General features: G+C 35.6%; 1 protein-coding gene across 1 annotated transcript; it reads right to left on the reverse strand.

Moving 5' to 3' along the window:
- Window positions 1–20,275: 20,275 nt before the first annotated feature.
- LOC142541992 (uncharacterized) lies at window positions 20,276–22,223 on the reverse strand. Its single transcript, XM_075648439.1, has 7 exons — window positions 22,100–22,223; window positions 21,757–22,019; window positions 21,515–21,688; window positions 21,325–21,417; window positions 20,927–21,034; window positions 20,769–20,854; window positions 20,276–20,687 (listed from the first exon to the last, which is right to left on the reverse strand). Exons 1-7 carry the CDS (start codon window positions 22,134–22,136, stop codon window positions 20,375–20,377), a joined length of 1,074 nt encoding a protein of 357 aa, XP_075504554.1. The 5' UTR covers window positions 22,137–22,223; the 3' UTR covers window positions 20,276–20,374.
- Between the last annotated feature and the right edge of the window lie 3,056 nt (window positions 22,224–25,279).

Below are 25,279 nucleotides of genomic sequence, written 5' to 3' on the forward strand. Positions count from 1 at the left end.
ACTGACTGACATATAGAATAAAACCTGAAATAAAGAGACACAATATTTATGAATGTTCGGAGATTTCAAACACACCTACGTCACCCCTTCTATCTTGAAAATATGATATTTACTAAAAGAATTTGATCTATACAATGATTTATACAAACCCAGTTCAGTTTTTGGACTTAACAATGCCAAAATTGAAACTCTTAGTTCCAATACAACTATCTGTACTCAACTGATACGTAACTACTCAGCACAACTGATCTCTACAAGATCGAATAATACAATAGTAAGTTTGTGCTTTTAAGCTCGAAGTATATATATTATATTATATATATATATATATATATATATATATATTAAGCGTGAGCTTTTGAAAGATATAGAACAGAGAGAGTATGCACAGAGTTTGCTAGATAACTGATTGCAAGATTTCTAGATTACTCTTGATTATCTTGATTGTAGATTATCTTTGATTAGCTGATCTTCTTGGCTATTTATAGGCTTGCTTCCAACGGTAACAATAAATACATTTGAAACTTAATATCCGTCGTATAGCCATGTCAACATTTTTTCGACGATCGTACACCGTAGCTTTTCTGATATGCGGAGTTCCCACTATGCGTTGCAGTATGCTCTTGTACAATTGTCGGTTGATAACTACGTTCCTTAACTGATGATGTGTCAAACTGATTTATCAGTTGACAAAGCCGATAGGATTAACTGATTGATCTCAAATGATTATATTTCAACTGATCAGTTTCCAACTGATCATCCAGTTGACTAAGTAGTTCAGTTAGCTTGATTCAGTTACCTTAAAAACGCAATAATCTTCAGTTCGGGAAACTGTCAGTTTACGATTTGTTTTAGTCTTCTTGATCAGTTGTTCATCCTATTTCACGCTCAATTTGTCAAACTTCGAAATTAAGTTTCCAATATAAACATATCATGTAGCAGTGAAAAATACCGTATTCAACATACATTTCATGATCAGAGAAAACTCCTATGCATAATCATAACCTATCACAACATAATAATAATAATCATAGCACATATCGTCATATCAAGATATACATGTTCATTTTCCTGATTGGAATTCCGTTCGTCAGCTGTGACTTTCGTATTATCATGTCACTCAATGGATCCATCTACGTGTAACCGCAGTATCCGACGGCGGGGACATCAGTGACAACATTACTCGTCCACTGAGCCTTGGCCTTACATATCATCGTGTTAACGTATTCGCATTAGTCACAACCAACTCTCTTCCTTCAAAAACATGTCATCATATTCATCACTTAATAAAACATGCATATACATAAGTTTTTCTTAAAATCAAGCATGCATCATAATTTTCATAATTACATAAAAATCATATTTATGATGCATAAACATTTAAAAACATGATAAAATTGTGCTTAGGGCATTGCCAAGACTAAAAACTCACCTCGGGTGTAAAATGACCATTTTTACCCTGGAAACCCAAAATGACAGTTTTACCCTTGGAACTCTAAATTTCGACACGAAGCTTACCAAACTTCTTAAAGCATCCCAAAACATATTTATAAGCATTCCTTAGACATAAACTCGTGCCCGATTGAAAACTTAGTCGATTCGTTTTAAAACTTGGACCAGGATCCCGGTTTTAACCCAAATCAACCCGAAACATCACCAAAATTTTCCCAACTCAATTCATGTCTTAAATCTACTAGACCAGACCCTAAAAAAACAATTCCAGGAAACCTACGATACACGAAAATCAGCCTAACAGCTGCTGGAATTTTACAGCACAAGTTCCCTTCGCCCTACCCGAGCCATACCCGCTATCCCTTCAACTCAAGCCCCAAACCACCAAGGCCAGACCGTAGCTAGCCACCCTAGGGGCATGACTGATAACAATTGATCCTCACTGGACTAATCCTAAGCCCACCGACACTCCATGCATGCCCAAATGCCCGGAGATCGCAAGGAACCCTAGCCGCCTCCACTGCAACCACTCGGCCTTCAACCCACACCACCAAGTCGCAACTCCAGCCTAGTGAAACCACACTCCTCGACTTGTACAGCCCCTTAGGACCCTTACTCGGTAGTCCCTAGCATCCTTGCATTAAAAACATGAGAGCTGAGAAGGTTTTATGCATATATCATACCAACCGAAGCCATAATAAAAAAATCATGCATGGACCGAACATTAAACATACGAAGCACACAAAAAACTGCATTATATGACGTGAATGAAAACGAAAGTACATGGTGTGCCTTGATGCTTTATGAATGAAAACTTGAAGAATTTCACGTCGAGGAGGCGCCGAAGGAGCCGGGAAAGACCTCTTCTTGAAAGACAACAATGACCGAAGCCCTAGCTGAAGAAAACCGAGAGGAAGCTGCTGATGGGCCCTAAATTATATTTTAAAAAGAATTAAAATGATTTTGAGCCCATTTAGCATAAAAACACACCCAACAAGCCGAAAAACATTCCCGAAAAATATTCGTTTTGGTACGTTTTTGAAAATATCGTCCGAATCCTCAAAAAGTCCTATGAATCGTTAAAATTTGCGTACCAATAAAAATTACGACCCGACGAGTAAAAATTACCTACTAAGTCCCATTTTCGAAAAACACCCTTAAAAACACCTCATAATAGTAAATAAAAATTAAACATGTAATAAAAATAATTTTTCTGATAATTCCCCGGTCTCCGTTCCTCGATCGAGCACGAAACACATCTAGAAACCCTAATACGTGAACTTTTAAAAATTTCGTGAAGTAACTTCTAACCATGCAATAATTATGCAACAAATGCATAAAAATAAAGAAACACATAATTTAAATAAAAGTCTAGATTGCATGCATTCAGGTTACGTAAATTAAATTTCCTGGACCTTACATATCATGAGTCAAACTTGTAGAAAGATCAATTCAGCCTGATGCTTTCTCAGTTTTAATTACTTCACTTGATGTAGGTCTTTTCAATTTAGTTATTTGAAGTCTTCAGTTCTAATTTCCAATTAGTTTACTGAACTCGTGTCAATATTTTAAGACTTATTTATGCTTATAAGAAATTCAGTTCTTAATCCATTTAAGTCCGATAAATTTTCTTTCAGTTACAATTTCTTAATTATGTCCGATCAGTGTGGTTCTTCAGTTCTCTTACGGATTTATTTGTCAAACTCTGAAAATCATAAATTTCAACAATTTCTCCCTTTTCGATGTTTGACAAAACTTAGATATCTGAGTTGTTGAACTGAATTTTCAGTTATACTTTGTATAACTGTATAACTGAAATAATGAAACTGATTGTAGATAAAATAATGTACAGATTTGTAAATATTCAGGAATAACCTTTCATTGAATTTAAAGAGATAAGTACAGATCCGTGCAAACATTTCAAAATGAAAAAAAAATGTACAATCGTCCCTCAGACTAACAACTGACTTAGAACACTTGATCATTTCTTTGATTTCTTCTTAGCTGGTCCTTTATCAGTTTGTTTGTCTGGTTCACTTTGCTTCTTGCTCCTCGTTAACTACAAGAAATTTCAGAATCAACAACACACATACGACAACGGTTTTAACTAAAACCGTTGTTAAAAAACTTTTAACAACGGTTTTAACTAAAACCGTTGTCGTAGATCATTTTTTAAGCAAAAGACAACGGTTTTTAGGGTCAATAACAACGGTTCTGTAAAACCGTTGTCTTTGAACGTTTATGACAACGGTTTCATGAACCGTTGTCTATTAGCGTGTTTTTTTTGGACAATCGACAACGGTTTTAGAAAACCGTTGTCGATTAAGGTGTGTTTTGAATAAAACACAACGTTATTTAGCGACAGTTTTCATAAAACCGTCGCTAATTTAGCGACAGTGTTATGTAAACCGTCGCTATTTTGAAATTAAAGTTAGCAACAATATCATGTATAACCGTCGCTAATTTAAACTTAGCGACAGTTTGGATTACACTGTCGCTAATCTTACCGACGGTTTAGCTAAAACCATTGCTGATATTTGCGATTGTTGAAATACAACCGTCGCAAATGTCAATTATTAACATTCCCTCCAATATTAGCGACAGGTGTTATGTAAACCGTCGCTATTTTGAAATTAGCGACAGTTTAACATTAACCGTCGCTAAAGTTAGCAACAGTATCATGTACAACCGTCGCTAATTTGAACTTAGCGACGGTTTAGATTATACCGTCGCTAAGATTAGCGACGGTTTAGCTAAAACCGTTGCTGATATTTGCGACGGTTGAAAGCCAACCGTCGCAATTTTCAAAAATTCAATCCCGCCTAACATTTCCTCCATTTTCTTCCACTACTCTCTATAAATACCTGTAAATTCGTTCCATTTTCTTCCACTTCACTTCACAACACTTAAAATTTTTCTCACTTACACGATTTTACAACTTCACAACACTTAAAATTTTTATATCTTACATGATTTTACTACTTCACAACACTTCAAATTTTTATCTCTTACACGATTTTTTTACCACTTCAAAACAATTAAAATTTTTATCTCTTACACGATTTTATCACTTCACGACATTTCAATTTTTTTTGTCTCTTATACAATTGTACCAATTCACAACATAGATTTATTAAATTCTTAATTTTTTTTATTTTACCTAAAATATTAGCGACGGAAAACATGCAAACCGTCGCTAAGTAGTGACGGTTTTGCACATGAACACCGTCGCTACATTTTGCGACGGTTATTAATAAACCGTTGCTAAATTTAGCGACGGTGTAACAAACAGTCGCTAATTAGCGACGGTTTATATATGCTTCTGACAGCACATATCATTTGCGACGGTTTTCGAAAACCGTCGCAAATTGTAGCTACGACAACGGTTTTTCATTTAAACCGTCGCAAATTGTAGCTACGACAACAGTGAAAAACCGTTGTCTTTGAGCGAACCATTTAACAACACTGGCTTTAACAACACTTTTAAAAGAGCTATGACAACGGTTTTAAAACCTGCTGCTGTTTATTGTTTTTCCCCCTTTTTTTCAACACCCGCTGCTCTGGATAAGAGATGGAATGTTGAACTGACCTGGGCAGATACCTCAACCAACTGATTTTGTATGATGTCAATCTTATTTGATAGGCTTGTATAGACAAAATCAATCTGGTTGCTGAGTAGTTCCTTGGAGGAGAGCAGATACATCCTTCGTCAGCTTCATCTATCGTGTGGCTTTTCTAATGTATCAAAGAGAGAAACATAGGAATTGTAACTGTTTCCCTTTTCATCTTTTCTATAGTATCAAAGAGAGCAGATAAATCATTCGTCAGCTTCTTCAAGTCCTTCATTGAAAGGGGATCGGTTACGGTGCCCGGATACGCAACAGAAGTTTAAAAAATGTTTTATAACATGAAAATCGAGCACCACATGTAGTTATGTGTAGCAAATACATAAAAAAATTTATGTCATACATAGTGTGTTTTGAGAAATTACCTATCAATATCTTGAGATTGGTGATGACTCAAACTTAGTTGTCAAACAACTAAGCTCTTCAAGGATGACAATCTACAAGCTTTCCTTTGAGCACTCCTTGCTCAAAAATTATGCCCACCACTTGCAAGCTAGAACCCCTCTTATTTTGCACTAGAAAAATAAGAGGATTTTTTTTTTTGAGAAGTGTAAGGATTCCTCAACAATTGAAGAAGCCAAATGAAGGAGAATGAGCCCTCAAATTTTCGGCCAAGGGGTTGAGAAAAGGGAGGAGAAACTTTCTTGGTTGTGGAAAAAGTTAAAGCAAAAAGTTGCAGGTGCATGCCATGCAACTAACTCAAAAGTTGTCTTCAACCTTTCACCTTTCAAGCATGCATTTTACTTGGGCTTGTAACAATTACAAGGCCCATGGACTTTTATTTAGTTGCATGAGCATGCCATGCAATTAACTCAAAAGTTGTCTCCAACCCTTCACCTTCCAAGCATGCATTTTACTTGGGCTTGTAACAATTACAAGGCCCAATGTTATTTAATTAATTCAACACTTGAATTAATTTAATTATTTGGACACTACTAGGCCCATTAGTGTTTAATTAATTCAACACTTGAATTAATTTAATTTAGTCCATAATAATGTTTATGAAAATCACAAATTTCAAATACATTATTTGTTTGGCCAACTTTTAATTTAGGAACACTTCCATAAATTAAAAAGTTACATTCTCTTTATAGAAGTCATACTTCTATTTTTTCATTTATGCTTATAAACTCTTTTATAGGCCGTTCAATACATTGAACTATTTTTCTTCTCAACGTGATCTAGAAAGCTAGCACTTGTGTGGCCCTCAATGGTTCATTGATACAACCAGCCGTGGGTTCACATCTCCATGTGATTCGGGACTAAACATGTTTTTATATGAGGATACCCCAATTTCTCCATTCTTACTTATCAACTCCTTGATAATAAGAACGTCAGAACTCAAGTCTGAAAGTACTCAACCAATCATGTTAATCGCCTAGCAGCATCGCTTACATGATTCTCTAGGTATCAAATAATAGTGCCTGCAAGAACCATTCAATTATGGTTAGCGTACGGTACGGTCCCTTCATCTCATATATCCCGTTCGATTCAACAACTATTGGTATATCGAGAGCTATCAAATAATCGATATTATGTGTCATGCCGTAGTTGCATCGATGGTATAATCTATGAAACCCCTTTCCTAATTAGCACCATACTCTGATCAGAGATTTCATACTACATATATATGTGATCACATAGGATATCCATACCCGAAGGTAAGCGGTGAATCTCCGAATACAATGCATCGACTCCTCTATGTTTCGACAAAACACCCTACCTTGCCACCTGATGACCCCATGAGAGTCGGTAAACAAGTCAAAGTGCAATGCTAGCATATAGACTCTCAATGTTGTCCCGGGTCATAAGGACTAATGGTGTACAACCATAAACTAGGACGTTTCCACTCGATAAGTGAGAACCATTTGGAAAGTCCTTTATGGAGGGTTGTTCAGTGCATTCTACAAGGAGCACCTATCTGCATGTTCGGACATCACAATGTCCCCTACCGATGAAACATGGTACTCACATCGCAGATACTAGTCTCGAACTCGAGCGGCCTATATCCTTCTTAGCGGCGGCTGAATCGACTAGGAACTGTTTAGAATATACAATATTGTAAATATGAGTTTCATGATACTCATCATATGAGCATCTCATATTCTTTCTACTATTTGTATATTCAAGGACTTTATCTATGCATTTAGCATGGGTATACAGATAAAGATATTCCAAAACAATAATTTCAAATATTATTAAAATAAAGATTGTTTATAGATAGAGTTTAAACATGAACCCTTGGCCAACACTTGCCTCGACGGTCAACTACTCTAACAATCTCCCACTTGCACTAGAGCCAACTACCCATATGCTTGAAACCCATCGTTTCGCGATGCTTCTCGAATAATGGTCCAGGTAAAGGCTTAGTTAGTGGATCAGCAACATTATTTGCGGAGCCGACTTTGTCAATCGACACTTCTCCTCTTTCCACAATCTCTTGGAGGATGTGGTACTTTCTCAATACATGTTTAGACTTCTGATGAGACCTTGGCTCCTTTGCTTGAGCAATGGCTCCTGTGTTGTCACAAAACACCATTAGGAATGACGCCCAACTCTTGGACGAAATTCCTTATCCAAACAACCTCCTTTGCTGCATCTGATGAAACAATGTATTCTGCCTCAGTGGTGGAATCCGCTGTACTGTCTTGCTTGGAACTCTTCCAAGAGATAGCAGCACCATTGAGCATGAATATGAACCCAGAGGTTGACTTCGAAGTCATCGATATCGTTTTGGAAGCTAGAGTCGGTATAGCCTTCCAATTTCAGTTCCCCACCCCCATAGACCAAGAACAACTTATTGGTCCTTCTCAAATACTTGAGAATGTCTTTCACAACTTTCCAATGTGGAAGACTAGGGTTCGGTTGATATCTACTCACTACACTTAGTGCGAAAGCCACGTCAGGACGTGTAGATATCATCCCATACATGATGCTACCAATTGCAGATGCATACGAAATGCATGTCATCGCCGCTATCTCTGCATCAGTCTTGGGAGACATAGACTTGGATAGGGACACGCCATGACATATTGGTAGATGTCCTCTCTTGGACTCATCCACCGAGAACCGCTTCACGATGGTATCAATGTATGTGGACTGGGTGAGACCAAGCAATCTTCTCGATCTATCTCTATAAATATGTATTCCCAATACAAAAGATGCTTCACCCAAGTCCTGCATCGAGAACTTACTCGCTAACCATATTTTAGTTTATTGCAACATTCCTACATCATTCCCAATGAGTAGAATGCCATCAACATAAAGTACAAGGAATGTCACAGCACTCCCATTGACCTTCTTATACACACAGGGTTCCTCAAGATTCTTAGTAAAACCTAAACTCTTTGATTGTACTATCGAATCTAAGGTTCCAACTCCTAGATGCCTGCTTTAAACCATAAATAGATCTTTGAAGTTTGCATAGATCTTTGAAGTTTGCATACCATATGCTCACTTCCGATAGATGTAAACCCTTCAGGTTGAGACATGTAAATCTCTTCCTTAATATCCCCATTAAGAAAGGCTGTCTTGACATCCATCTGCCATATCTCATAGTCATACCATGCAGCTATGACCAGTAATATCCTTATAGACTTGAACATTGCAATTGGAGAAAAGGTTTCCTCAAAGTCAACTCCTTGTCTTTGAGTATATCTTTTTGCCACCAATCGCGCCGTGAACGTCAATACCTTCCCATCCGCCCCAAGTTTCCTCTTGTAAATCCATTTACACCCTATGGAAACAATTCCCTCAGGTGGATCCACGAGATTTCACACTTGGTTCGAATGCATGGAATTCATCTCAGATTCCATAGCTTCAAGCCACTTGGATGAATCGGCATCAGATAACGCTTCCTTGAAGGTCCTTGGATCACATCCATGGTTAGGCTCATTATGGCCCTTCAAGAAGCAGAACATACCTCATAGGTGGTCTCGAGACTCTCTCGGATCTTCTAGGAGCTTGTATCTCCTCTATTGGCTCTTCGGGTGTGGGTTCTTCAATTGTGGGTGTCTCTCGAACCTGTTCGAGTTCTATCATCTCCCATTTTCTATCCAATAGAAATTTCTTTTCCAAAAAGGTTGCATTCCTAGAAACAAACACCTTTGTTTCTTGAGGATGATAAAAATAGCATCCAACTGAATTCCTTGGATATCCCACAAAGTAACATAAAATGGATCGACTATCCAATTTATCTCCCACTGCCTACTTCACAGAAGCAGGGCATCCCCATATTCTAAGATAAGAATATTTGGGAGGCTTACCCATCCATATCTCATATGATGTCTTATCAACTGCCTTTGAATGGACATTGTTCAACAACAGTGCTGCTGTCTCAAGCGCATATCCCCACAAGGATGGTGGCAACTCCGTGAACCCCATCATAGACCAAACCATGTCAATCAAAGTCCGGTTACGACGCTCCGAAACACCATTCAACTGCGGTGTAGCGGGTGGAGTCCACTGCGAGAGAATCCCATTCTCCCTAAGATACTCTTGGAACTCAGCACTCAAGTACTCACCACCTCGATCCGATCAAAGTGACTTGATGCTTCGTCCCAATTGTTTCTCTACTTCACTTCTGAATTCTTTGAACCTTTCAGAGGCTTCAGACTTGTATTTCATCAAATACACATACCCATACCTCGAAAAGTCATCGGTAAAGGTGATGAAGTAGGCATGTCCATGCTTAATGGTGATGCTAAGCGGACCGCACACATCGGTATGGATCAAATCCAATAACCCTTTAACTCGCTCCACGTGGCCCTTAAAGGGAATTTTTTTCATCTTTCCTTTTAGATAGGATTCACAAGCCGTGAGAGCATTAATATCAGACATATCAAACATGCCTACTCCCACTAGCTTGTTCATCATTCTTAGGGAAATATGTCCTAATCGAGCATGCCACAATTGTGCCGAATTTAGAGTATCTTGTTTTCGCTTGTTTGTTGTTGTTATTGCTTGGACATTGTTTAGTGGAATATCTTTCAATTTTAAGGTGTAGAGATCGTTTACAAGTTCTCCAGTACCAATCAAACATTCATTCTTGTAAATGTTGCAAAAACCTTTGCTAAATAAACAAGAATATCCATCTTTATCAAGCATAGAAATGGAAACAATGTTTTTAACCAAGTTAGGTACAAACAAAACATCTCTTAAAATCAACTTAAAATCATTGTTCAATAATAAGCAAACATCTCCTACGGCCTTGGCAGCAACCCTTGCTCCATTGCCCATTCTCAAGAAGGTCTCACCTTCCCTAAGTCTCCTACTTCTTCCCATCACCTGCAAATCATTACAGAGATGTGAGCCACAGCCGGTATCCAATACCCAAGAAGTATAGTTAATTGAAATGTTTACTTCAATATAGAACATACCATTTCCAGAACTCTTCTAGGCAAGATATTCTCTACAGTTACGTCTCCAATGTCCAGGCTTCTTGCAATGATGACAGATGTCAACAATCTTGTCAGCTTTAATTGGTGTAGCTGCCACAGCGGGACTCGAAGTTTGCCTCTTCAAGGGCACATTCTCTTGGGACGTTGGAAAGAACGCTTCTTTCCTTTCCCAGGTGCACCAGTCTTCGTACCAGATGAAGAGCCCACATAAAGAATCGACTTCTCTTTTTTGATGGTGGACTCAAAGGTAACAAGCATGTTAACCAACTCCTCAAGGGTCGGCTCCAACTTGTTCATATTGAAATTCACCACAAAAGGATCAAATGAGCCAGGCAGTGACAAGAGCAACACGTCGGTGGTCAACTCCGAAGGCAACGTAAGATCCATGCCAACGAGCTTATCCACGAGCCCAATCAACTTTAGGCCATGCTCATGGACCGAGGCCCCATCTCGCATGCGCAAAGTGATCAGCTCCTTGACGGTAGCATGCCTAAGAGGTCGAGTCTGCTCACCAAAGAGCTCCTTGAGATGCAAATGAATGTCAGCAGCACTCTTTGCATCCTCAAAATGCCTCTGCAGCTCATCATTCATAGAAGCTTGCATATAACACCTGGATTTCAATTCATGGTCACACCATTCCTTGTAAGTCCGCAATTCCTCAGGAGTGCAGTCAGTCAGAGCCTCAACAGGGGGTGACTCAGTCAGTGTATATGCTATCCTTTCCGAATTCAAGACGATTTTTAAGTTTTTTAGCCAGTTGAGGTAATTAGGTCTGGTTAATACCTATTTGTCGAGTATTGCAGATAGCGGATTGCGAATCGAAGACATTGTCAAAAATTGTACTGAAAAGTAAAACAGATAAATGTTAATGACTATTTTAAAATATTTAGTAAGATATAAAGTATGGACTTTTACTTTATAAATTTTCGCTCCCACTGTTTTGACATTTTTCACTACCCTCTAGTGAAAACGGGAAACTCCTTTCCTCAGTAGGTATGTAAGGTCCAATTAGCATATTATGATCCCGAATAATATCAGCCAATCATAATTCCTAAAAGGTAGTTTCCAATTGCATCACCATGCAACCCTCTACGTAAACTTTTGTCTCACGTTTGATTAGGTCCCAATAATATGACGTCGTTCATCTTTACATGTCAAGTCTTACCCATCGATGTTGAACCTTAATAGACAGTCGCCATGAGTTCCCTCAATAATATGAGCCAAAATCATGGGAGTTCCACGTAGTTCACATCACCATGTCAATGGATGTCATAGCTTTCCGGTGCCCAGAGCCTCCCCAATAATATGAGCCGAGCCCCGAACACGGGTAACGTTCATCATGCACCCATTGTCGATGGAAGACATGGAAATTATAAAAAACTTTATAATTCCCCTTTTCGGGCTTGATATTAATTTTGAATCTTATTCAAAATGAGGGTTTTTAATTTTGAAAGGTCTCATCATTAATTTTATTTAAAAGCTCGCCATGTTTGATCGTATGTTTGCCGGATTCATGCAACTTTGTTATTATCATAATAATAACGCACATACTCATTATTTATAACATATCATGCATATATTATAAACAGTAAACAAAACAAGGTTGATCAATCGCCCCAAAACTAATGGCCCGTGTGAGCTAAACACGGGCCTAGGTCCAATCCTAGGGAAATGCATGAGATGCAAATGCAACTATTACAGAAGCTTCCAATATTTACATGTCTTCGATCTTCATAATCATCAAGGCCACCATCTTCCAATCTTGATCTTCCACTATACTAATATTTACAAATAAATATCCATGGCAAATAGGGATACATCTCATGGGGTGGGAACGTGCCATAAACTAAGCCCACTTAAATTTGATAATTATTACAATCATTAACACAAAATATCCTAGCATACACCTAGCAAATTGGGCTTGGGCTTTTGATCATTCTTCATGCATAATATCACATATCATACATCATCAATTAATTATCACAATAATCAATTGATCCAATATTATATATATTGATCCAATCACTAACCGCCACGATTATAAACTAAATTAACAAAGTATACAAACTCCTTTGTCTACTTTCTAACTAATTTATTTATAACCGAATTTCTTGTAAATCACCATTTACTATAAATAATTAAAGTCCAACTTCAATTATTTATTTTATGAGATAATATGTACAATTTTTGTGGATTTAAACTTAAGGGCCCAAAAAATCATTTTTCACCAAAAAAACATTTTGTCCCATTTAAATTCACAAATTTTGTTAGCCATCTAATGGCCCAACAACTTCAAGGCCCATGACACTTTGATATTCCAAAACACTTTTGGAAACCCTAGTCGTCATCGCTGTCGCCGGATTCCGGTCAACTTAAATTTTTTTTTTAATTTTCTGAAGGGGCTGTTGCTGCCCTTGCTGCCCGAAACGGGCAGCAACTTGCTGCCAAAAGTTTCCCAAAATCCAGCCTTTGATTTGTTGCAAAAAATAATCTCATGCGATTAGAAATCGACCTTAATATAATATCATGTATTTGCTACACTAAAATTGTAACATTAGCTCATGATACAATTGAAAGGGGATCAGTTACGGTGCCCGGATACGCAACGAAAATTTCAAAAATGTTTTATAACATGAAAACCGAGCACCACATGTAGTTATGTGTAGCAAATACATATAACAATTTATGTCATACATAGTGTGTTTTGAGAAATTACCTATCAATATCTTGAGATTGGTGATGACTCAAACTTAGTTGTCAAACAACTAAGCTCTTCAAGGATGACAATCTACAAGCTTTCCTTTGAGCACTCCTTGCTCAAAAATTATGCCCACCACTTGCAAGCTAGAACCCCTCTTATTTTGCACTAGAAAAATAAGAGGATTTTTCTTTTGAGAAGTGTAAGGATTCCTCAACAATTGAAGAAGCCAAATGAAGGAGAATGAGCCCTCAAATTTTCGGCCAAGGGGTTGAGAAAAGGGAGGAGAAACTTTCTTGGTTGTGGAAAAAGTTAAAGCAAAAAGTTGCAGGTGCATGCCATGCAATTAACTCAAAAGTTGTCTCCAACCCTTCATCTTTCAAGCATGCATTTTACTTGGGCTTGTAACAATTATAAGGTCCATGGACTTTTATTTTAAAGTCTCAAACACATTTGAGACTATTTAACCTTTACTTGATTTTACTCAAGTCCATTAGTTTAATAATTATTTCTAATTGGGCTCTATAAGGTCCAATGTTATTTAATTAATTCAACACTTGAATTAACTTAATTTAGTCCATAATAATGTTTATGAAAATCACAATTTTCAAATACATTATTTGTTTGGCCAACTTTTAATTTAGGAACACTTTCATAAATTAAAAAGTTACATTCTCCTTATAGAAGTCATACTTCTATTTTTTCATTTATGCTTATAAACTCCTTTATAGGCCGTTCAACACATTGAACTATTTTTCTTCTCAACGGGATCTAGAAAGCTAGTACTTGTGTGGCCCTCAATGGTTCATTGATACAACCAGCCGTGGGTTCACATCTCCATGTGATTCGGGACTAAACATGTCCTTATATGAGCATACCCCGATCGCTCCATTCTTACTTATCAACTCCTTGATAATAAAAGAACGTTAGAACTCAAGTCTGAAGGTAACCAACCAATCATGTTAAACGCCTAGCAGCATCGCTTACATGATTCTCTAGGTATCAAATGATAGTGCCTGCAAGAACCATTCAATTATATTTAGCGTAAGGTACGGTCCCTTCATCTCATATATCTCGACCGATTCGACAACTATTGGTATATCGAGAGCTATCAAATAATCGATACTATGTGTCATGTCGTAGTTGCATCGATGGTGTAATCTATGAAACCACTTTCATAATTACCACCATAATCTGATCAGAGATTTCATAATACATATACATGTGATCACATAGGATATCCATACCCGAAGGTAAGCGGTGAATCCCCGACTACAATGCATCGACTTCTATATGTTTCGACAAGACACCCAACCTTGCCACCTGATGACCCAATGTGAGTCGGTAATCAAGTCAAAGTGCAATGCTAGCATATAGAGTCTCAATGTTGTCCCGGGTCATAAGGACTAATGGTGTACAACCATAAACTAGGACGTTTCCACTCGATAAGTGAGAACCACTTGGAAAGTCCTTTATGGAGGGTTGTTCAGTGCACTCTACAAGGAGCACCTATCTGCATGTTCGGACATCACAATGTCCCATACCAATGAAACATGGTACTCACATCGCAGATACTAGTCTCGAACTCGAGCGGCCTATATCCTTCTTAGTGGCTGCTGAATCGACTAGGAACTGTTTAGAATATACAGTATTGCAAATATGAGTTTCATGATACTCATCATATGAGCATCTCATATTCTTTCTACTATTTGTATATTCAAGGACTTTATCTATGCAACTAGCATGGGTGTACTGATAAAGATATGTCAAAACAATAATTTCAAATATTATTAAATTAAAGATTGTTTATTTATAGAGTTTAAACATGAACCCTCGGCCAACACTTGGCTCGACGGCCACCTACTCTAACAGAATTTTGAGTTGGTTCGCGCAGGGTTAGCGAACATAATATTCCTTGGCCAACACTTGGCTCGACGGGCACTTGGCTCGACGAGCACCTACTCTAGCACATAAACATGGACCAAACATAATATCAGTGATAGTGGATTATTACTCTCGATACACTTGGATAATATTCCTTCTATCCAAAGATCAAACCGCTTTAAATTTGATTAAATTTTAAAACGGTTGTAAAATGAGAAATCCATTGTGATAGATAAGATAAGATGTGATAGTGGTATTAAGTTTACAAAAAAACCCTTGAGTTCTCATCTTTCCGTTTCCAAAACAAAATGGTTTTGCTGAGAGAAGGAAATAAACTTTAAAAAAGGTGGTGGCTAGAACAATGATTGCTGACTCAAATGTTTCTCAAAGGATTTGTCCAGAATCAATCAACACGGCTTGTTATACTCAAATAGATATATGATTAATAAAATACATAACAAAACTGGTTATGAGATCTGGAATGACATGAAATCGGATATTTTATATTTCAAATTTTTTGGCCGCAAGTGTTTTATATACAACAATGGAAAATCTTACTTAACTAACTTCGATGCTAAAGCTGATGAAGTAATATTTATCAGTTATTCATCTGTCAGTGAAGCTTACAGAATCTTTAACAATACGTCTTTGACCGTTGAAAAAACCATTCATGTAATCTTTGATGAATCCATTATATGTGCAGCTCAAGAACATGTGAATATCAATGAGATGGGTCGAAAATTGGAAAGCATAGATCTCATCTATGAGTGAGAATGAGATTGAGATAAGGTGGCACAATAAAGATGTTCCTACTAGTCCATGATCATAAAGAACAATCTGATTAGACCATATCTAGAGCTCGTGGAACCGATCGTAGAAAATGATCCAAGAATATGAGAAGAAGAATTAATAATTGAAGAAGAAGATCAACTTCAACAAGATCTACATTGTCTTGGACCGAACTACCACTGAAGTAGAAATCTTCCACTCAATTTGGTCATTAAAATCACTTCTGCTCCTCTTAGAACAAGAAAGAAAATGATTGATGAGTTTTTGCATGCATCTTTTCTTTCTCAGCTTGAGACAAATAAGGTTGATGAAGCATTAGCAGATGCTAGCTGGATAAAGGCCATGCAAGAGGAACTCAACCAATTTGAGCGCAATAAAATTTGGCATTAATCCCTCGAATGGACAGACAAAATGGTATTGAGACTAGATGGGTGTTCAGGAATAAAATGGAAGAGAATGGAATGATGGTAAGGAGCAAGGCTCGTCTTGTAGCTCAAAGGTACATACAAGAAGAAGTTACTGACTTTGATGAGTCATTCGCACTAGTTGCAAGAATTGAGGTCATCCGAATCTTCCTTGCATATGCCACTTTCAAGGACTTTAAAGTTTATCAAATGGATGTAAAGCCAGCATTCCTTAATGGTATCTTCCAAAAGAAAATTTATGTTGAACAACTTCTAGTTTTATCAATCTTTCTTGTCCTAGTTATTTTTTAAAATTAGATAAAGTTTTGTATGGACTTAAACAGTCGCCTAGATCTTGGTATGATACTCTCTTGAATTCTTACTTGATCATGATTTTGTGTTAGTAGCGGTAGATAAGACGTTGTTCAAATTAACCAAGAATATCATATCTTGTTAGTGCAAATTTATGTTGATGATATTTTATTTGGGTCAATTAACCCCAAACTTTACGAGAAATTCTCTAATCTTATGCAGGAAAAGTTTGAGATGAGCAAAGTGATCGAGCTTACATTTTTTCTGGGATTGCAAATCAAACAGCTTGACAAAGGCATATTCATCAATCAATCCAATTATACCAAAGAGCTCATAAAGAAGTTTAGAATGAACATCTGCTTTGTTGCATCCACCCCTATGAGCGCATCAATAAAGTTAGATAACGATGATGGGGAAATTCCAGCAGAGGTAACAATGTATTGCGGTCTAATAGTATCATTGTTATATCTAACCGCTAGTCAACCAAATATTATGTTAGCATTTTCTCTCTGTGCTAGTTTCCAAGTTGCTCCAAAAAAAATCTCATTATATTGTAGCTGAGAATATTCTCAAATATTTTAAAAAAATATCAATGTGGATATTTAGTATTCTAAAGACTCAAGTTTTAATTTTATTGGATATTATGATGTAGACTACGTAGGTTGCAAGATTGAAAAGAAGAGCACCAGTGGATCATGTCAATTCCTTGGTGATAGGCTGGTCTCTAGTTCAGCAAGAAGCAGACATCTATAGCCACTTCTACCACTGAAGCAGAATATCTTGCAGTTGGAAGTTGTTGTGAACAAATCCTCTAGATTTAACAACAATAAGAGATTATGGAATTCGATAGAGTGAAGCTTCCACCTTCTGTGACACAAAAACGTCATTGGCATTACATACAATCCCATGATGCATTCCAGAACAAAGCTTATTGATATAAGACTTGATTTCATAAGAGTTAATGTCATGAAGAAGGAGATTTGACTGGAATACATCTCAACCGATCAACAATCAACATATATACTTATCAAACCACTACCGTGTTGTAATAATGTTTTCCCGCACCCAAGGCACAACAGATCTTTAAAAATTTTAGTTTTGATTTTCAAAATTTCATTGGGCGTCGTATTATTTAAAACATTCATAAGATGTTTAGATCTATTTACCTTTGTGTATTTAATGCTGATACCAAACCAGTCCAGAATTAACGGAGTTGATCCTTCTTGAAATCTCTAGGAATGGATATTCCTCATTCTTCGATCATCAAATAAGGTCCACAATAAAAAATTTGATTCACCGTATAGATCGCACTAGAGATTTAAGTGAAATTTATGTCGAGATTGGATTGTCAAATTTCAAAAATCCGGCGGCGGTGCGACAATGGTATGGAGAGAGGAAGGAAATTTTGGTGGACAAAATTTTGTGTGCAACAATTATCTTATTTCACACAACCCTTAATATAATATTTTTAAATTTTGATTCCCGATCACATTAGGAATCCACTCTAATTAGGATTCATAATCTTAATTCCTTTAGGTTTCCTTTTTCATTAATTAATTAAAATTCCCACGTATAAACAAACATATATGTGTAAAAATATATATGTAAAATTAAATAACCATTTTTTAATTTCTTAATAAATTTTTAATTAATTAATAAATTTATTAATTAATTCTAGATCCATCTATATATTACATGATAATCATGTACATAAAGTAGTTACCATTACTAACATTTTTATTTAGTTAGTAGATTCTAAATTTACTAAATAAATTATTGTGAATTCGTTATAATCCTTGTCGACGATTAGACAATGTCGATGTACCGAGGTTACAAATTTTGTTAATATCATGAAAACTTAAAATTTTGAATTCAAAATTTTCATTGATACATTTTTTGCAGCTACCAGTTTTGTGAAAACCTTCCTCAAAACAGACAGTTCCACTCTTTTCACTTAATTAGTTGCTAAGCTAACTTCCACATCTTCCAATACATGGAATCAGATTATAAACTCCTTTATAAGTAATCTGTTTGATATTTATCAAAATAGAGTCGACAAATTCAACTTCTTGAACTTGACTATCTCAACGGGAACACAAAATTCAATACTTGTGTGACCCTAAATAATTCTGTGATATAATTAGCTGTGGATTCACAAAATTCGTGTGATTCATAATAATATTTATTCTTATTCGGATTTATCCTAATTAACCACATTTTTCCATCAACCCCTCGATTAAGAATGTCAGAAATCAAGTTTGATTGCACCAATAAGATCATGGTAAGAGCATCTAGTAGCATCGTCCCTTGATACTCTAGCTATCACTGATAGTGCCTGCAATAAAATTAAGTTTATGTTAGCGTAGGATATAGTTTGTTCAACTCATATATCCCGATAAAATCTATAACGATTGATATATCAAGAGATGTAAATGAATTTGATTACGATGTGATTTAAATAACAGTGACATGGTATGTGCAACTAGGAAAACACATCTCCCTAAAGCCACTACAAAAAAATACTCTTACAGAAGCGGTTTTTTTCAATTTTAAGATCGGTTTTTACCCGCTCCAGCACTTGTACCACCGGTTGCAAAATCGCTCCTCTTATTGATGAACTTATATCTTATAGAAGCGGTTTTTTCAACCGGTGGTACAAGTTGAAGAACCGCTTCTATTGCTTATTTTAGGTGCGGTTTGATAATGCTCGTACCCATCACATATTTACAACAGTTTCGAACCGTTTTTTTAGTTGTGTATTTAGGAACCGTTTCAAAGTGTTCTAAAAGGCGTGAAGTGTAACTACGGTCTTACACCGCTCCTACATGCCATGGATATAAGAGCGATTTGCAACCGCTATTGATGTTGCCAATTAAAGAGCGGTTTGAAACCAATTGTACATATTGTGAATATTACAACGGTTTTGGACCGCTCCCGTAGCTCTGCATTTAGGAGCCCCTTCAAAGCGTTCTAAAAAGAGTGAGGTGTAAGAACGGTCATTCACCGTTCCTACACGCCATCAATATAAGAGTGCTTTGCAACCGCTATTAATGGTAGCAACTGAAGAGCGGTTTGACACCGATCATACACGTCGTGCATATCACAACTTTAAGAGCGGTTGCAAATCACTCCTATATGGCATCGATTTAGGAGCAAGAAATATAGGACCGGTGTCAAACCGCTTTGGACACAGTTGGCAATGAGAATGGTTTTCCTCCTTTCCTATACGTTGTCGATATGAGAGTAGTTTTCAAATCGTTCGTAAAACAAAAGATATAGAAGCAATGTTTGAGCCGATATTTTAAAATGATTTTAATAAAATTATTTGGAATTGCTCCCAAATCCAATTTAACAATAATTTACTCTTTTACTTTATTTTATTTAAAACAAATATACATTATTTCGCAAACAATTCATCAACCAAAAAAATAGATAAATAAATTTTCCTCAAATAAACAATAAAAAATTCATATTTAATATTTCAATCCACAAAATGAATGTTATCATTAATTAATAAAACACTATTATCCACACAAAATATCAATAATACTTCCAATTTCTAATATAAAATAACCCAAAATATTTCAAATTCAATGGATAAAATAAAAATGTTTTTTAAATTTCTTCTAATCACTATTCGACTCTGACATTCATGGAGATCTTCGACTTTCATGCGCATTTTGTTGAGTTTTTGTCTGTTGTTGCATAATATCTGCCATGATAGCTGCCATCTAGAAAAAAATTAAATTAATACTATGCATTTATATAAGTACTTTAGAATCAATTCATTATTATTCAATATGTGGCTACCTATGTTGGTAATAATTCTGGCCCACGAGATCCTCCAGCACTTCCAGTTATCATACTTTGAATGACTCTTGTAAAATTTTGGAGTTGATGTTCATGTATCTGTCTCATTCGCTCCATTTCTTCTAGCCTTCGTTCTTCCATATTTTTCATTTTATCTTCCATTTCTCGTAACTTATTAGTAACATCAGAAGTAGGGAGATTACTCTGTGTTAAAAATAATCTAGACTTATACTGATCTGGGAAAACTTGGCTAGGCAATGCACCGGCTCCTAGACATCGAACCCGACCAGAATGCTCTAGTCCAAATATTTCACTGAAAATATACATATAATTATTATCGTACAATGTATAATTATATTTAAAAAACAAAATAAAATTGTAAATAGACTATAACCGAAATGCATCCTCATGCACTTCTGTTGGTTGTGTTCCTTCGGGCTTGTCTTGGAGATGACGCTGCACCGCATCATTTAGTAAATCCTAACAAAAAAATTTTGTCAATAAAATAAAAAATATTGAGAAGCTATTTCAAAGCGTTGAAACAATTATAACCTCAACTCGTATTGCTTCATCATCAACAAGAGCTCCTCCTTTCTTTTTACTTTGTCGACTCAAATGTAATATTTCAATACGAGTTGGTTTTCTGCCATTTTCTTGAAACTAAACATAGAAAAAAAATATTTTTGATTAAATATGCAAAAGTTATAATAGCCCAAGACTCATCTATATTGAATGATATCATCACAACAATAAAATCTTGATTATATTTTCAAATACTAAGTATGGAAAATGTCTTAACAAAATTTACTACCTATATCACATATGTTCAATAATAGCTCCTTTATATCTAATCCATACATGCCAAAAGTACACACACAAAAAATACATGTAATATATTAAATCAATAGTATGAAAATATTCGTGAAGATATTTTATGATCTAATACTTACAAACTTATATTCCAAAGATGCAATATTTGTCCATCCTTGTGCATGTATCCCTCTTTTTTTACTCCCATTTTCTCGATTTATTCTTGAAGTGCTCTGGAAAAATATAATTATATCAAATTTATCCATAACAAAAAAAATATATAAAAATCAATCAAAACAAGAACAACCTCATTAGACTTCCAGTAATGACACAAAGTTTGCCATACTTCTGGCTTAAGGTCATGGGGCGAATTGACACAAGTTCCCTTAATGGAATATTTGGATCATAAGAAGTAGCTTTAATTTGGGTCTTCCATCGCCTCCATGAAACTCCCATCATCTGCATCACACTAGCTCTATGTTGATCGAGGATATCAAAACTTGCCTGTGAACATTGAAAAAGTTATAATAATGTTTTGAATTAAGTATGAATTAAAATATTTATCAACTTACTGTTAAACGTTCCCATGCATCATCCAAGCAACGCTTAGGCATTTTTCTCCAATCTGAAAAATCAAGGGGCAAAACATTTCCATTACGAGCAATGGTGCCCACAAAATTTGCAAGTGTCGGCTGCATTTCTCCATAAGGTTGACCTCTTTCATTAAATGTTACTACTAAACGGTCACCGGGTGCTAAAGAATGAACATCGTTCGTAATAGTTTTCCCACGTTTCTTTCGTGGGCTTTGGGATGAATGTGTGATCTCGTTGTGACCTAAAAAAATATGCAAAATATAATTATTTTTTCAAGTGATAAACATAATCAACAATTTATACTGAAAAAATATTTTTAACCTCCTCGATTATGCTCTTCGTTTTGTCTTGACTCCATGGTATTGTTTTGTGTTGCATTGTTTTGTGGGTCTAATAATGGATTTAATGAAGTGATTTGTGAGTCAGGCTCATCTTCGTGTCCTCTATTACCCGTATCATCTCTACGAGATCGTCAACTTATATTCTGAAGCAACTTTCACATTCTTTTATTTGTCATATTTAATATCAAACCTGAAAAATAATGAAAAAAAATCACACAAAATAAATATTAAATGAATATAATTAACAAAATGGTAATTTTTTATATTAAAAACTTCTTTGGAGATGCACATACCGCACACACCGAAGGACACTCGAAAATTGAGTGCAATTGATTTCACTGATATTTATTTTTCAGAAATGAAATATTTACACAAAAATTTATAAAACCAAGTATGAAACAAGAACTGAGGCATGTCACCTTAATTTCTAGATGGAAAAGAAAAGAAAACAAATATTGGGGTACACTGCCAACAAAATCGAGGTTCAATTAATAAAAAGAAACATTCAATGCAAACACCATGCAAGAGTTCCTATACAAGCCTCCCACCGCAAACCGTACTCAAATTTCAAGGAGAAGAAAATATGTATAGCCTTCGATCGTTCTAGAAAATTGGATCTGACTGATGATCCCCATGTGCTTCTAAATACACGTGACGAACCAAGTATGAAACAAATTACATCAATCTAAAAATTCTCAATTGATCAAGATTCAAGAAAACCGTACAACATGTAAGGAAGGTTTTACAAATTTTGGTAGTGCAAGAAGTAATCACATACAAGAAAATAAATTACCTCCAAATGCAAAAAGAAAAAGCAATCTTCCGTAGAAAGAAGTGAATGATGAAAGAATGAGAGAATTTGATAAAAGAGTTGGATGTTTATCTTTTCATATTATCACACTTTAAACTTTAATATGGAGGGAAATGTTTCAGATTAAGGTATTTTAAAATTTTAAATGGATGTTTATCTTTTCAGAATTTTTTTAATTGGAGAAACTTTGGTGGATTATCTTTATCAGCTACAATTTTTAAAAAGTAGGGAACTTTTTGTGGAGAGATTTTTGTAATTTAAAAATATTTATTTTTATTATTTTGACGGTGGAACAAGAATCAAGACAAGCAAGAAGGAAATAAAAAAAAAATCAATTGGTTTTTAGTCAACTGAAATTATTTATAGTAGGATTTGAGCTATTACATTCACATATTTCTCCCGAACGAATATTTTTAAAAATGACAAATATTTTGTCAAAGAAAGTGTGCACAAATTTTCCTATTTAATATAATTCAATTGGTTAAATGAAAATTTTGGTGGTAAATGTTATAAGATCTACCACCAAAATTTTGGCATTTGTGAAATTGAATATACTGTTAAATAAAAAAAATCAAAGAAACCAACATCATTATCTAATCAACTTACAAAAATTTCAGATTATATATTGAGTAATGATTTTTATAGATTTATTATATCATTTTCATAAAATATTTGTTTTCTGTAGTACATGTAATTTGACTCAGTCCTTCAAATCTCTCACACTTGGTCATTGCTAATTGCCATATTTTTAATTAAGTAGATAAATAGTCTTTTTAATTGATTAATCAATTTGGATTGAATAGTTAATAGTAAATTACTATGCACTCTCTAAATCTAAACAAAAAATTCATGTTAGTCATTATCAAAAAGGAAAGTATTTGGCCAACCCTTCTCACGTTCTTCATTATGAACCATTGGAGCTTGCATCGAATCTCTCATATGAAGAACGACCGGTCCAAATCCTCGATAGGAAATCAAAAGTGTTACGAGGCAAGGAAATAGCCTTGGTAAAACTAATGTGGCGCAACCATGCAATTGAAGAAGCAACTTGGAAGCGAGAAGACGAGATCCAACAGAGATATCCCAAACTATATGGTACGTCAAATTTCGAGGACGAAATTCTTTGAAGGAGGGGAGAATTGTAATGCTCGGTTACTCGTACAAATGATAATAATGCGTTTATGTCGTTTATTATGTAGTTATTTAGCTCATCAGATTTCACGTGATGATTGAGGTATCAATATTGAGATTGAACATGATTTTTATATTTTCTATGGTGTATTGAGAATAAATATGTGTTAAATTAGTGGTAGTAAGAGGTGTAGGTAGAAGTAATGTAATGAAAGTTGGTATAGGACTGCAAGAAATGAGACGAAATTGTGGTAGTTGTTACGGGTTTTAGCATAATGATTTGAATATTGATCCAAATTGTGTGAGGCTTTAACCATTAGAAAGATAAGATATAATGCTACAACTTTCACGTTTTGGGTTTTGTTCAAATCATTAGGGAAGACGAGCCAAAAGTGGCCCGAAGTGTGTCGTGTGTTTCGTTGTTCCTGCACTGACACATGTTGGGAGAATGGGCATAACGTTTTACTCAGACCTCCAAATGACTTGAAATTTGGGTAGATTTAAGAAAACACATAGGGCTACAACTTTCATGTTGACCACTTTTGCTAATTCGGAAGTTAAAAATGACTTTTGTGGCAGAATGTAGCGCGCATATGCGCCAGAATTCGCACATGTGTGCCGGGAGGGCAGAACAGGCCGCACATATGCGCCCAAAATATCGCGCATATGCGCCCGGCACTGTATAAAAAGATAAGCATCGAATTTCTTAGCATCTTTATCAGTTCACCTATCTTCTTCCACAGCAAGACTCGAGAGAAAACCTAAGAATCTTCCTCCAAGTGACCTTGTTCTTCCTTTCCTTCATCAATTGAAGTTATAATTTAGTTCTCCATCCCAAGGGCATCTTAGATTTGTAAGTTTTCATCTTTTTAATGGTTGTTATACATGTATAAGGTCATATAGATATAGTGATTGGATTTTTGATATATTTGACAGTATAGGAGCGAGATACATCGTCTTAAACAAGTATTCGTACGCTTGGACAGTAAGTTGGCATGTTCTTGAAGTAATACATGAGTAATATTATGATTTCAAATACTTCCCATTGATTATTTCTATATGTACATTGTTAGTATCTTATTGATGAAAACATAGCACCATATTCCATTGTTATGTATTAAATATGTAAAAAACTCATGAATATTGATAATGGGTGCTATGTTATGAACATGAACATGAACATGAAAGGAAAAGGATTGATTTTACATGATATAGAGC

Source organism: Primulina tabacum, chromosome 4, assembly GCF_025594145.1.
Source record: "Primulina tabacum isolate GXHZ01 chromosome 4, ASM2559414v2, whole genome shotgun sequence".
Taxonomy (NCBI): domain Eukaryota; kingdom Viridiplantae; phylum Streptophyta; class Magnoliopsida; order Lamiales; family Gesneriaceae; genus Primulina; species Primulina tabacum.